The following is a 13175-nucleotide window of genomic DNA, read 5'->3' as shown; positions in this document are numbered from 1 at the left end:
AATTAACTAATGGTCAAGACTGAGAATGGGATACGGTACTTCGGTTCCAGTTCTCAACAGAACTCCCTGAAGCCTGTCCCATCAACGACACTGATCGGTCTCATGTCCTTACATATGAACAAAATTCATTTCTGCGCGCAGGCCTCTTATCGTGCTGCAGACAAAGAGCTTGTGACGGGCGGTGCAAAATATGTATCGAGACATGGCTGTTTAGTTGGACTTTCATACATTATGCCATGCTCTTTTGGGTGCATATTTTCAAGATGTAACCTCCTGTTGCTGGTGGTCGAATGATAAGTTAACTGTAGCTTACATAGCTTGCTCCACAATTTTTCCTTCAACCGACCAAAATCTACTGCGCAGATGTGTGTTTTTCCACATTCAAATATTAATTTTTACCTCCAAATCTCCGTTTTTAAAACCTATTCAAATATATATTCAAATTTAGAATATCCTTTGACAGCCCTACACAACAGACAAGAAAACCCTCTACAAGAACTATGTCAAAGGGGGAGGTGACTTATCTCAACGGGAGAGGATTTAGTGGCAGAGCGCCCTCTGCGTGGACTGGCAGGTGTGGATCCACAGTGGAGAGTCTTGTAAAAACCTCCCCTCAGAAAACAAACGGTCAACCTCCAGTGGAGAATTTTACCCAGCGCCATAGCCTCAAACACTTTTATCTCCATTCTTAATCCTGATATGTCGAACCAGTGCACTTTCTGTCGCTTCTGTGAGACAGTGTTTAGGGAGTGTAAGAGGCTCACAGAGCTCTTCATTCTTTTAACAAATGTTTTTAATCTGTTTAATGAAACCCTTTTGCAACAGTGCAGGGTACAAGAGGGTGAACCAAAGGAAGTGGACCAAGCTGGCTATTTATGTGTCCAGGAAAAATAAAATGGTGAACAGAGCAGGTCAGCACCTCAGTTTGGTGCTGCAATATCAGGTGCAGACTTAGGCTGGAGTACAGTTTCTTCAAGATGTAAAAATGACTTGAACAGTTTTAAGAACATTTGGTGTCACAAAAACATCCTTTGCACTGTTGTTGAAGATCAGGTGCAATTTGCACAACTCTTATCTGAGTGATTGCCCCACTGATTTATTTATTACATTTATTCATATTTAAATCTGCACTTTCTTTGGGCTATATAGCACTTTAACAATGTGAACTGTACCTGATATATGTAAATAAAATGGATGTAAAGATCAAAAATCTTCTTCTCCTTAGTTTCTTCTTCTTGGTTTGATGTACGTAGTTGACTTTTTAAGAATGTGAGACAGATGAGGTTGAAAACTGCAGTGATGCAGCTTGTTTGCATGCAGGTAGAAGAGAGTTTAGTTGTGTTTGTGTGTAAATGTGTAAACTCGTGTTTACAGGAGGGTGAAATATGGAGGATCATGAAGCACCCGGAGGACAACTGGAACTCTAGCCGATTCCCGTTTGTCCACCGGTGTGTATAAACACTGGGAAGTTGACGTATTTGTATGAAAATGCCTTTTCCAAACAAAATAAGAAATAAAAAGTGTCAAGTGATGTGATCTCACCAGAATTGAGCTCAAAGTCATCAAGCAGTTTGTCCAGATCACAAACAGCTGCCTTGAAGAAGCTGTCCATGCTGGGCAAAGACAAAGGGCCCTTTGTCCCTCCAACACCTGAAAAGTGACAAAAAGCTTTGATGTAAGGCTGAATAAAGGTAAATTAGTTCTAAAGTGGTTTCGTCTCTTTCAGCTCTTGGGTTGGCAGGGAAAACAAATCTCCTCAAGAACCCGCTGTGGCGTTTATACTCAAAGTTTACTCTTTATTTTGGACAACAGGCCGACAGTAAGCAACAACACAGGAAGCATGATCAGACTTCACAATCAGAGGACACTTTTAAGCCTCATGCATCCCAATAAGACCTTAAAAAAAGGGCACAATATGTCACATTTAATGCCGACTACACATTAGAGCAGAGATTAGTGTTTTTTTTTTTTTATAAAATCAGTTTATAATGGGCTTCATTTCAAGCTGAGACAATGACAGCTCACTCTTACTTTTAAAATGAAACAAATACTTTTGAAATAATCCTCATTAAGATTAAACCAACTGTGTACAACTTGCACCAGCAACAACCCTGTTTCACAGCAAACATATCCAGCTGAACTACGTGACTTTCCTCCCATCATCACCATTAATTATCTCTATTTTTTTTTTTTTCAACCACCTGAAGCCAACGTCACGATCAAGCTGTGTTCAAAAAGCCTGGAGCTCTTCAGCAGGATTCAACAAAGACTGAGTCACTTTTACAGCACAGAAACATCGTTTTAAAAAAGAATGACACAATCATAATTATCTTTAGAGCAATTTAAAAAAAAAGAAAAAGCCACACAGCTCCAAAGCAAACAGTCGTTCACATTAATGTTTTGTTTATACTCCTCCATAACGTCGACATGACGTCGTCATTGAGCAATGGAAGTTCTGTGTCGAGGGAACACGTTGCTCTGTAATTCACCATGCCGCTGGGGAGGTGTGGCTGTGTGTTTGTGTGGTTTCAAGGGTTAGAGCCGTATCCTTGCTTTTTCTTCCAGTCACAGTTAACTACATAGATGGCAACCATCGTTTACTGAGGTGGAGCAGCTATAGTTGGAACTCATCAATATTGGAGAACAAATGCTTACATTGCAAATGTTGAAGCGCAGGCGACAGAGAAGACGTTCGCGGAGGCAGTCTCTACAACCACTAAACCGGCCGGGTCTGGGAACGAGTGAATTTACATCTTGGATGAACAAATGCACTTTCGATAATTTCGAATGTCAACGAGCTTCTTTGCCCTATACAGCCATTAAGACCGGAAAAAGCAACTGCCGGAAATTGCGTTCTGAGCGGACCAATCACAGCCCTTACTTATAATTAGAATTTGTTGGAGGTGCATGTCAGGCTACGGCGTAGGGGTCCACGTGGTCGAAATGACAGAGAAGTATAAACTACGTTTAATAATGACAATCAAAGCAGCGTGCAAACGTCATGTGAATAACACAGACTTTTCATGTGTCATTTATACTCATTTAAGCTTTTAGTGTATCATTTTACACTGTTCATATAACACGTTTAGTTTAGGATGTCCTCCAATCACAGTGCATACCATCAAAATGACAGATTATACTGAGAAATGGTTAGATTTAAGGCAAAAGTAAAGCCAGGATGTAACTTCCTCAAAATAAGTAGCATAAAATGACACAAAAGTACAAAACAGGGCTGTAATAACACACCAAATGACTTGCAATGCAATAACTAAACTATTCTACGAGTCTGCTGAGTTAAACTTGAAATATGTATTACTCCTGAAATATGGATCAAATAAACTATATAACATCTTTACAAATGTTGAAAATTATCAGAAACACACCATAGATTCAAAGGGTTTAGTATTATAGGGAAAACGCATCCTTAATACGTCTAAAATTATAATAGACGTATAATATTATAATACTTCAAATTGAAGGAAATCAACATAATTAAATTACATCTAAATCCATCTTAAAAACTGTAGCCGTAACTGACGTGGCAGTGCGATGTCATAAACCTGATAACAAACACCCTTTATGTTAGGTTATATTTATAACATGTGAGGTTTTCAGCAATGTAGGATAAAGTGACTAAAACAGGTCTAACAACAAACAAGAAGTTATTCTGAGAACACCAAGACAGCAGAAAATCCTGCTTTTTCCACAGTGTGGTTCATCTGAAAACCAATGAGCACTGGTGTGTCACTGAGTAACCAGTTACCATGGAGGCTCAATATTTATGGGAAAGAGGAAGCCAGTCTTAAGGTTAATCATCAGCAGAGGATGTGTTAAGAGCCTTTGCTTTGTTCTGAAACCTAAGAACTACTAAGAAGGTTACAGTTAAAGGTTAGAGATGCAAAACATCCCAAAAGACAAAAAAATGTCACATTTTTGTCTATCCTTGTATTGTTTAGGATTTTGAGAAATTTCCTAAAATGTTTGGTTGGTTGTATGAATGTTGTAGTGATTTTTGTGTGGATTTCGCTCCTCTGGGCCACTGTAAAAATGTGAGGTTGTCACAACACAGACGTTATAGTTCTGTCACTGAATCTACCAGGTCACAGAAGTCGTTCTAACATCCATGACAACCACATTTTACATCTCCTGGTTATTTAAAACAAATTAAAATGTTGAGACAGCAGCTTGGTAACCTATTGTCAGTTACTGTGGAGGCAACTTCGCGTTCCCCTTTTTACAAAATTAGCAAACAAGCTAACCAAACTGACACAAACAGTCATCACCAAGTAACATTAGCATATGTTAGACCATAATAAACCCATTTCTCAATCATCTGGAGTAATACTTATATAAGTGTATGCAGCTTACTATTCAAGCGTCTTAAACGCCAGTTATTAATAAATCGTGTGTTGTTTGCCAGTCGGATTTAACGCGCTTAAATAGGTGAAGCTAAAGTTAGCTTGTTAAAGGTAAGTGGACGTGTTAGCAGGCTAATGTTGCTAACAACCTGGATTGTTTGTGTATTTCTTACCCGGACAGTTTTACTCCATGGCCTCAGCAGTTCCAACTTAAAACAGGAGAAACCGTCGCCTGTGTCGTCATGTCATTCTCTAACTACTTAAGGGTAGGTGTTCAAACAGCGAGCTGTTAGATTAGTTTTACCGGAGAGGTGTAAATTCTGCACTCAGGCGGCCATCTTGGACAAACTGTCGGGGCTGAGGTCACAGGATCCGGTGAGTCTTCAGCCTGGATGTCGCTCCGCATGACGGTCCTGAGGGGATAAAACTGCACTTATTAACCGATGGAACACTCTTTGAAGTTATATATAGTGCATTTTCTAAGCGTTTCTAATAATAATATGATTACAATAGTTTATTATAAACATTTATATTACATCATATGCAAAAAAAAAGACCGAAGTCATAAACATTCGTAAAAGCCCCAAATTAACAAAAAAACAAACAAATTCAAAACAAAAAGAGAACAGATTAGCTACAAAATATACAAATTTGACAGAAAGAGGTTTAAACGGACATGAATTATGAGCTAAATGACAAAAAAGACTCAAAATAACAATAAATATACAAATAATCAAAACACAAAAAAACAGTGAGATTCAAAATGAATCAAAACTACATCAGATGCAGAGCAACAAAAAGATAACTTATAAACCATAATAAGAAAGAAAGAACATGTAAAAACCTAAAACAAATACAAAATAAAAGTATCAAAGGCCAAAATCAGAAGAAAAAATGCCATGAAAGTCACAAAAAATGAATAAGCCCAGAATTAAAAAAGACTAACTACAAGATTAACTACAAAACATTTAAAAACTGCCAGAAAGACGTTTAAAAAGGCCTCAACAATAAGCAAAATAACCAAAAGAGCAGGCAAATTAACCACAAACATACAAATCATCAACAAACTAAAAATAAATATTAAAAACTACACTATATACAGCATAACCACACAAAACTATAACAAACGATCACAAAATAATCAATATAAGAAAGAAAACTGAATTAAGTTCCTTTATGTGAAGCTGAAACTGACCATTAAAAGACATGAAAACTTAAATTAAAGTTATAACAAAGCCCTAAATCATTTGAGAAATAACCACAAAAGTTGCAAGAAAAACTTAATAAGCTTCCTAAGAACACAAAAGCAAAAAAGAGGCATAGATGAAAGACAAATACATGAAAAAAACTGCCAGACAAAGGTTGAAAATGAAAAAAATAAGAAATTGACCAAAAATAGACAGAAAATGGTCTCAAACATATAGATCATCAACAAAAAGACACAAAGAGGTTCAAAATCACCACAAAAAGATAAAAAAAACTATATCAGGTGCAGAACAACCACAAAATTACTTATTTACTGCGCAAAATGACAAAAAAAATAAAAACAGAATATTATCAATATGAGAAAGAAATGGGATTAAATTCACCTTTAGGGACTTAAAATGACCAAAAAAAGGTACAGAAAAACCCTACATGAGCTCAAAGTTACATAGTTATATACATAGATATACATAGATATATAAAGGAATCTATCTCTATATTTATAGAGATAGATGTCTCTCGAGGTATATGTATACAGTATCTATTTTTCCTTTTTGTTAGAGTATTTTTTTCGTTTTTGTTATGTTCTTGAAGTGCACTTTGTTATGTTTTCTGAAATGTTTTGTTCCTTCATGTTTTCTTCTCCTGTCTTCATGTTTAGTTGTGTTTTTAAATACTGTGTTTCTGTTTTATTTTATTTTCGATACTAGTTTTGCTCTTGTAGTTTCGCACACGGGACACAGTGGCCCTCCCTCCGGCAGGGGGCGGTACTGAGTTAGGACTCCACCTTCCAGCCGCTTTGAATCAAACCCAAAAGAAGTCGAGAAGGGAGTCGCGGAAAGAAACAGGAAGAAGACGACTAAATCGGCACCACAATGACTTCGACCAGGAGATTGGGCAAGGTAAAAGAAAATGATATATTTACTGAATTTTAACACCTCCAGAGGATTTAAACAATTAGTTTCGGCTTCAAGTGCATAGCTACAAACTCAACGAGGGGGAAGAAATGCCGAGTTTGTTGTTCAGGTGTGCGACAAAATGAAAGGATAATGACGTCCGGCAGACGGAGACGGACAGGGAGGCGGTTAGGGAGGCCGGTAGGCCATGATTCAGCACTTTGTGACGGCGGTCAGCAGCATGTCGGTGCTTCTAGACCGAGTTGGGGGAAACCACGGGGTCGGTTTAGCCGCCGTTTCCGAGTGAAGACGCTCAGCTGAGCAGCAAACATGGAGACCGGGGCTGTGGCGTGACGTCACACCTCAGCTGAGCCGCAAACTGTTAGACTGATGATCACTATCTACATTAATGAACCGATCAGCCGAGTCACAGAGACAGAACCTCCAGGTTCAGTCGTGTTCAGCCTAATTATCTCATTATACCTCAGTGACGTCAGTGTAAACGTTATTGATCAGGGAGCCGATTGCACTGTTAATTACTTATGTCACCAGAATAGGTGGCAAAAAATCAGCTTTTTAAATTAATTTAAACACAATCTGGAAGTGCAGGCTACGTGCAAAACAACCCCAATCAGTTAATAATGAAGAATAAGTAGAGCAGCCATGTTAGAGCTTATTAGTAAATGTTTTTCTAAAGTTAATTCAGGAAAAATGTAGCAAAAACAAAGACATAAAGAATGTCTTGTGGCTTCAAAGCTTGTTGGTGACTTAAAATGAAACTGAAACATGAAGTGTGCTGAAAACAGTGAATTCGTCATTTCTGAGAAATGTTATTGCATATTAATTCAGTTTGAATATAACAAAGATTTACCTGTTCAAGTTGATTAATCATGTTGATGAGATGCTTTTTTATATTCATTCTTGTAACAGTCACATGATTTTTTTATATATATTTTATATTTTTTACATATATATATATTCATAACCTCTGTATGGGAAGAGTGATATAAAATAGAAAGAATCTGCTACGCCAAATAATTAAATTAAGACCGTAAGCCGGCAGGCGCCCTGTTTTTACAGCCTTATGTTTGGTACAAAAGAAAGTTCAAGAGGATAGAGTTGATTAGAATCATGAAAAAACAGCAAGTCTCTCTTACAAGTGTTTTTACAAGATGTTTTTATAAAGAAATTATATGTTTTTGAATGGAAGCTGCAGGATATTAAGCCAGTTTTAACTTCCCATTCATGCTGTTCAGTCCAGAAGTTCCTCATTTAAATCAGAGTACAGATAAAAGATATCTTTCGTGAGTTTACAGGCTGCTTTCACTTTCATCTGTATACATTTGGTTTTGATTTACTGCCTCTGACATTGGGGCAGGAATTCCCCCACCATTAACTCTCAGAACTTGTATCTGAATTCCCCCAAATATCCAGTTTACAGTGAAGTAGAAAAGATTCCAGGAAACTGACTTTAGCAGGATTTATCTGTTAACCAGACTTCAGTCTTCAACAGTCAGTAAATGTGTGAGATGAAATCAGCAGTTAATTTTCTTTCTGTTGATTGGGGAATCTACACTAGACAAAATTTCAGACAAAAACAATAAACGTAGTTGTAGCTTCTAAACAAGAAAACATAAATAATGATTTACTATGATGTTGCTGATGAATTTGAGCATTTATCTGTCTCTCACTCTAAAATTCAAACTCTTCTATCAACCGGTTTAACTGTGAAACGTCGACCTTCAGCACCACAGATTTAGAAGTATATATTTGAGTCTGTGTGGATTGCAGAAAATCCCAAAAAGGCTCAAACTTGTTATTTTTTAAAAATAATGAGCCGTTCTATTTTGTGTGAGTTAAAACTTGCTGAATCTTCTGCCTGTTGTCACCTCAGGACAATGAGATGGAGTTATTATCCCAACAGAGGTACCTAAGAATCCAAATTGATGATTCCCTGTCCTTCACACCTCATACCCAACAACCGGTGAAAAACTTGAAGTTAAAACTGAGTTTTTCTTTAGAATCAAATGTCATCTCTCAAGAAACTTGTTTCCACCACTTTTGTGGTTCTACTTACTACTTAAAGTGGAGAACATTTGCATATTGTTGGAAAAGAGATTTTTTATCTCAAGATTTTTTATTCCTGGTTAAATAAAGGTTTAGATGAATGAGCAATATATAAGACATCTTTAAGCTGCCTTTTCAGGTGCCGATTTAATCGTAGAACACAGAAAAGAAGCGACTCTCAGGGTATAAAAACACATATATCTTATTAGTGGCTAACTGAAACAGCCCCACGGTATTCCTGTGAAAATCGTAGAAGAAGAAACACATTTAGTGACTAGAGTAGATTTGACTTCCTGTGGAGAAGAAGATTTAACTGTTAACCATCTGATTTCAACATCACGTTACACAGCTCCTGTAAAATATTCACCACACGTTTGACTCTTGTTTCTGTTTAAATTTAAATGTCCTCTGTGTTTCATTTCAGGAACTTGATGATATTCGCAAGTCTGGGATGAAGCATTTCCGCAACATTCAAGTGGATGAAACGAATATTTTGACCTGGCAAGGACTCATTGTTCCAGTGAGTACTGAACTTCAACCCTTAACGTCCACGTTTCTGCTTCTGTTTACCCTGAAAAAGCTTTAAATTGGTTTAAACCACTTTATTCTTTACTGATTGATGATTAGTAAACACGGAGAAGGTTTATGACTGATCCACCTCAAGGTTAAATTGCATTTTTGGATCCTCCGTAAAGCTGTGAAGTTACTGTCCTTGAATCATGGCTGTAATATCTGACATTTCCACATCCAAACACTACAAACACTTAGATCTTTCTCAGTCACCTTCACAAAGGAGGAACTTTCCCAGAGGGCGTCTGACCCATTCAGGAAGCAGGTGTAACATTCCAGCTTAGAGGGAACCTCAATGCAAAATAAAACTACCAACAACGACCCATTTATCCCTTAAAGTTTATCACTTTAATGTTTAAAGTTTATCGCTTTAATGGAGCACTTCAGGGTGGGTCAAACGAGATAAAGTGACACTGAGGGGGTAACCTAATTTTACCTGATAACTGGAAAAAAATAAGCTAAATTTAAAGTCTTTACCTGGCAGAAGGACAAAAAGAAGTTAAGTAAAACCTCAAATTGTCCTTTAAAGGTGTTCTGTTGTGCACTTTTTAACACGTTTTTCACAATTTTCTGAGGTCGTATTTAGATGTTCCAGACAGGTTTTCTTCAAAATACCTGTTGGTTTAAGCACAGTGGCTCTTCTCTGACTCCTGTTTTCAGGGTGGAGACTTTGCATGTTCTTAACCCCACCCTTTTGGTGAGGTCAGCGGCTACTCCAGCTCTATAGATAGATATAGATAGTTACTCCATTGATCCCAGAGGGAAATAGTTTAGCAGTGTAGCTGTAAGTTAGCAGCAGATGTTAGTGAACAATGCTTTCTCATCAACAGTAATGGACCAAGCCGGAGATGTACACAGCGTAAGTGGTGGTAATGCATGTGTACCGTTAATTACTGCGTTTAAACATTTTGTATATATTAACCTAATTAAATAATTGTACTTGGAGACCTACATCTTCATCAGAAACATGCAGGTAATGTAATGTTATCGCACAGAGAGCATTACGCGGCGTCCAAAGTAGCAACGAGAGTGAGGAGAGGACCAGTGTTGTGTTGAAAACACACCTTATCCACACAGCTGCAGGTTGTCTGAGTAACAGAATGTAACCGTTCAACTAGAAAGATTCAGTTAACAAAGTAATGTGGGAACAATAATGTTCTTCTTTCAGAAAGTAACAGCAATAAGAAGTTGGTGTATGTCCTCTTCATTAGCTAAGCTGTTAGCGTTAGCTACTGCTAAAGGAAAAAATAAATCAACAAATAAACCATAAAGAATTATTTCTCAGATACTTCCATTTCCCTGCTCTGAAGTTCAGGCTCTGAGAGTTGGAACTGATCCCTCTTTGTGGCTCAGTTTCTTCAGTCCAGCAGCGTTGAACTGGACCAAGTTGTTAAACAGTGGGATGAAAAGTGGTTGCTGCACATACTTTAGCTAATTCTGCTGGAACCCTCAAATATAGTTTATCCACTTGGCTCTTATATCCTCTGGGGCTACTGGTAGTTTTACACCCTAATATATGCTGCCTGGAACAGAAAGAAGGATTTTTACTGAATATGTCACCTTTAAAAAGACCTGACCTCTGCATTATGAAGCTGGTTCAACAGGTATCTTTAAGTCAGTGTTTCCCAGTCCCAGTCCTAGTCCTCAAGGCACACTGCCCTGCATGTTTTCCATTTTTACCTGCTCCAACGCACTTGTTTCAAATGAATGGGTCTTCATCAGCCTTCTGCAGAGTTTCAAGAGCTCACCCATTTATTTGAATCAGGTGCGTTGGAGCAGGTAAACATGCGGGCAGTGTGCATTGAAGACCAGGGTTGGGAAACACTTCTTTAGGTGATCAGTCTTTACAGCTAAGCACCACCACGATGCTGGTTATCATCTCACTCAGATAAACCAGGTTTTCCAACTCGTTCGTGTAAAACGGGTGGAGTTTGTTGACCAATCACAGTCTGTAATACTATCAGACTGAAAAGCTAAGTGAATGATTAAAGATGAGAAAAGAAGCCAGCAGCCATGGAAATGTAGTTCATTCTCTAATCAATATCGCTGCATAATTGTTGTCGTTCGCTTCAAGGACTGCGCTCCATATGACAAAGGAGCCTTTCGGATCGAGATAATCTTTCCTGCGGAGTACCCCTTCAAGCCCCCCAAGATCACCTTCAAGACAAAGATCTACCATCCCAACATCGATGAGAAGGGCCAGGTGTGCCTGCCCATCATCAGCGTGGAAAACTGGAAGCCCGCCACAAGAACCTGCCAAGGTGAGTGCAGGGGAAGGTAATGAGTCAGCATTCCAGTGGGGATGTTTTGTGCATTTTTAACCAATGGCGTGTTTTGTCCCGCAGTGATTCAGTGTCTCATCGCTCTGGTGAACATCCCTCAGCCGGAGCACCCGCTGAGGGCGGACCTGGCGGAGGAATACACTAAAGACCGCGCAAAATTCATGAAAAATGCAGAGGAGTTCACAAAGAAACACAGTGAAAAGCGACCTGTGGACTGACAGCTCGACACTTATATGCCTGTTTGGCTCTCTTTTCTGTTTCCTGTTCAGAGAATCCAGCCTGACTCCGTTCTTCTTCACAGAGATACCCTTTTCTCATGTACCTGCGTTATTTAGCACTATCCAAAACAATCCTTAATAGAGGCTTTCTGTTTCACTTTACCAAAAAAAGCAGGACTTTTTGGTGAATAGGCAGGCTCTGGCCTCTAGGTGTCACCTTTTGGTTGTTTTTGACTTCTTTCTACTGATTTCTTTTTAGAAAAAAAATAAGAAGATTGTCATAGGTGGCATCCTGGAAAGTCTAATCAAATAATAGAAAGTGCTGTTCTGCTTACTTAAATGTTGAATGTTATCTCAGATTAATCATTAGCTTACGCAGACCTGTTTACAGATTTTTAAGCTTTGTTTGAAACGTTAGCAGCAAGTGATGCTGTTTCTCCCTTTTGCTTTCGCCTTCATGACACACTGTTCTCTGTCAAGCCACCTGTTCAGTACAATTAAAGTTTGTTGCTGATGAACCCACATGTAAACCCTAATGAATCAAAATGCAACATTCATTTGAACAAACTTTTTTTTGTATTTTGAGATAAATCTATTCCTTTTAATTAAAATTATTCCACTTCTTTTGGCCTCCTCCCACAGTGCGTACTGTCGGTGAACTTTAACATTTACACTGATACAACAGAATGTTTGAACTAGTTTTTCCACATGCTTTGCAATTTTATTTTAAAAAGTGTTTCTGGTTTTTATCAACTACTGGTAAGGGAAATATTTCCATAGTGAGAGTGAAATACACAAAGCATTAAGTGGTTATATATATATATATATATATATAGTTCCTCTATAATTTCAAGGTTTTACATATCAGAACAGGTCTTAAGATTATAAACTCAAATAAACAACTCATGACATACTACACCGAGTCATTATTTACTTAAAACAGAGGCAAAATGAAGAAGCAGTGTCTGAAAAAGTAAGTGAACCTTTACTGCTTCCACAGGAATTAAGAGAGTAAGTAGCAGCTGCTGCTGATCAATACACTTATTAATTTATCTTCAGTAAGTGTGAGCACCTCTATAAAAGCAGAAGTTTAGTCAGTTTGCAGCTCTGGAGCATTCAGGTGTGTGTTAACACAATGCCAAGGAGGAAAGACATCAGCAATGATCTTAGAGAAGCAACTGTTGCTGCCCATCAGTCTGGGAAGGGTTATGAAGCCATTTCCAAACTATCTGGAGTCCATCATTCTACAGAGAGAAAGATTATTCACAAGTGGAAAACATTCAGGACAGCTATCAATCTTCCCAGGAGTGGACGTCCCAGCAAGTTCACCCCAAGGTCAAAAAGCCAAGAGCGCTACATCTCAGACTCTACAGGCCTCAGTTAGCATGTTAAAGGTTAAAGTTCATGACAGTACAATTGGTGAAAGACTGAACAAGTATGGTTCTTTGGAAGGGTTGCAGGAAAAAGGAGAACTGAAAACGTGGGTGTCGGACAGCTGTGTTGAAGCAGGGGATCATCTAAAACCTGCAGGACCGCAGCCCTCGATTGCCTGATGTGGGTATCCCTGGCACAGAATACTTA

At 38.3% G+C, this 13175-nt stretch overlaps 2 protein-coding genes across 2 annotated transcripts in view; one reads left to right on the top strand and one right to left on the bottom strand.

Annotated features, from left to right (window-relative positions):
- zfyve16 (zinc finger, FYVE domain containing 16) overlaps positions 1-4710 on the bottom strand; it is a 34351-nt gene extending 29641 nt beyond the window's left edge. Inside the window, exons 1-2 of the mRNA XM_072372236.1 lie at positions 4532-4710; positions 1543-1650 (exon numbers count right to left, since the gene is read on the bottom strand). Coding sequence (XP_072228337.1) covers positions 1543-1612 — 70 coding nt within the window. The 5' untranslated portion in view covers positions 1613-1650; positions 4532-4710. The remainder of the gene's footprint in view (positions 1-1542; positions 1651-4531) is intronic.
- A 1648-nt stretch (positions 4711-6358) lies between these two features.
- On the top strand, positions 6359-12218 carry LOC140277273 (ubiquitin-conjugating enzyme E2 L3-like). Its single transcript, XM_072372237.1, has 4 exons — positions 6359-6463; positions 8949-9044; positions 11169-11355; positions 11440-12218. The coding sequence occupies exons 1-4, from the start codon at positions 6437-6439 to the stop codon at positions 11592-11594; spliced, it is 465 nt and encodes a 154-aa protein (XP_072228338.1). The 5' UTR covers positions 6359-6436; the 3' UTR covers positions 11595-12218.
- Positions 12219-13175: the final 957 nt, after the last annotated feature.

Source organism: Leuresthes tenuis, unplaced genomic scaffold (genome assembly GCF_036924035.1).
Source record: "Leuresthes tenuis unplaced genomic scaffold, fLeuTen1.0.hap1 SCAF_19, whole genome shotgun sequence".
Lineage (NCBI taxonomy): Eukaryota > Metazoa > Chordata > Actinopteri > Atheriniformes > Atherinopsidae > Leuresthes > Leuresthes tenuis.
The sequence above is the reverse complement of the archived record's forward strand: the minus strand, read 5'-3'. Positions and strand labels throughout refer to the sequence as shown.

Excerpts from the sequence above, each read along its gene's own strand:
- LOC140277273 (XM_072372237.1), top strand. The coding sequence starts at position 6,437 with ATGACTTCGACCAGGAGATTGGGCAAG. Across the intron at positions 6,464-8,948 it reads CGACCAGGAGATTGGGCAAG|GAACTTGATGATATTCGCAA; the intron begins GTAAAAGAAAAT and ends GTTTCATTTCAG. Across the intron at positions 11,356-11,439 it reads CGCCACAAGAACCTGCCAAG|TGATTCAGTGTCTCATCGCT; the intron begins GTGAGTGCAGGG and ends TTTGTCCCGCAG.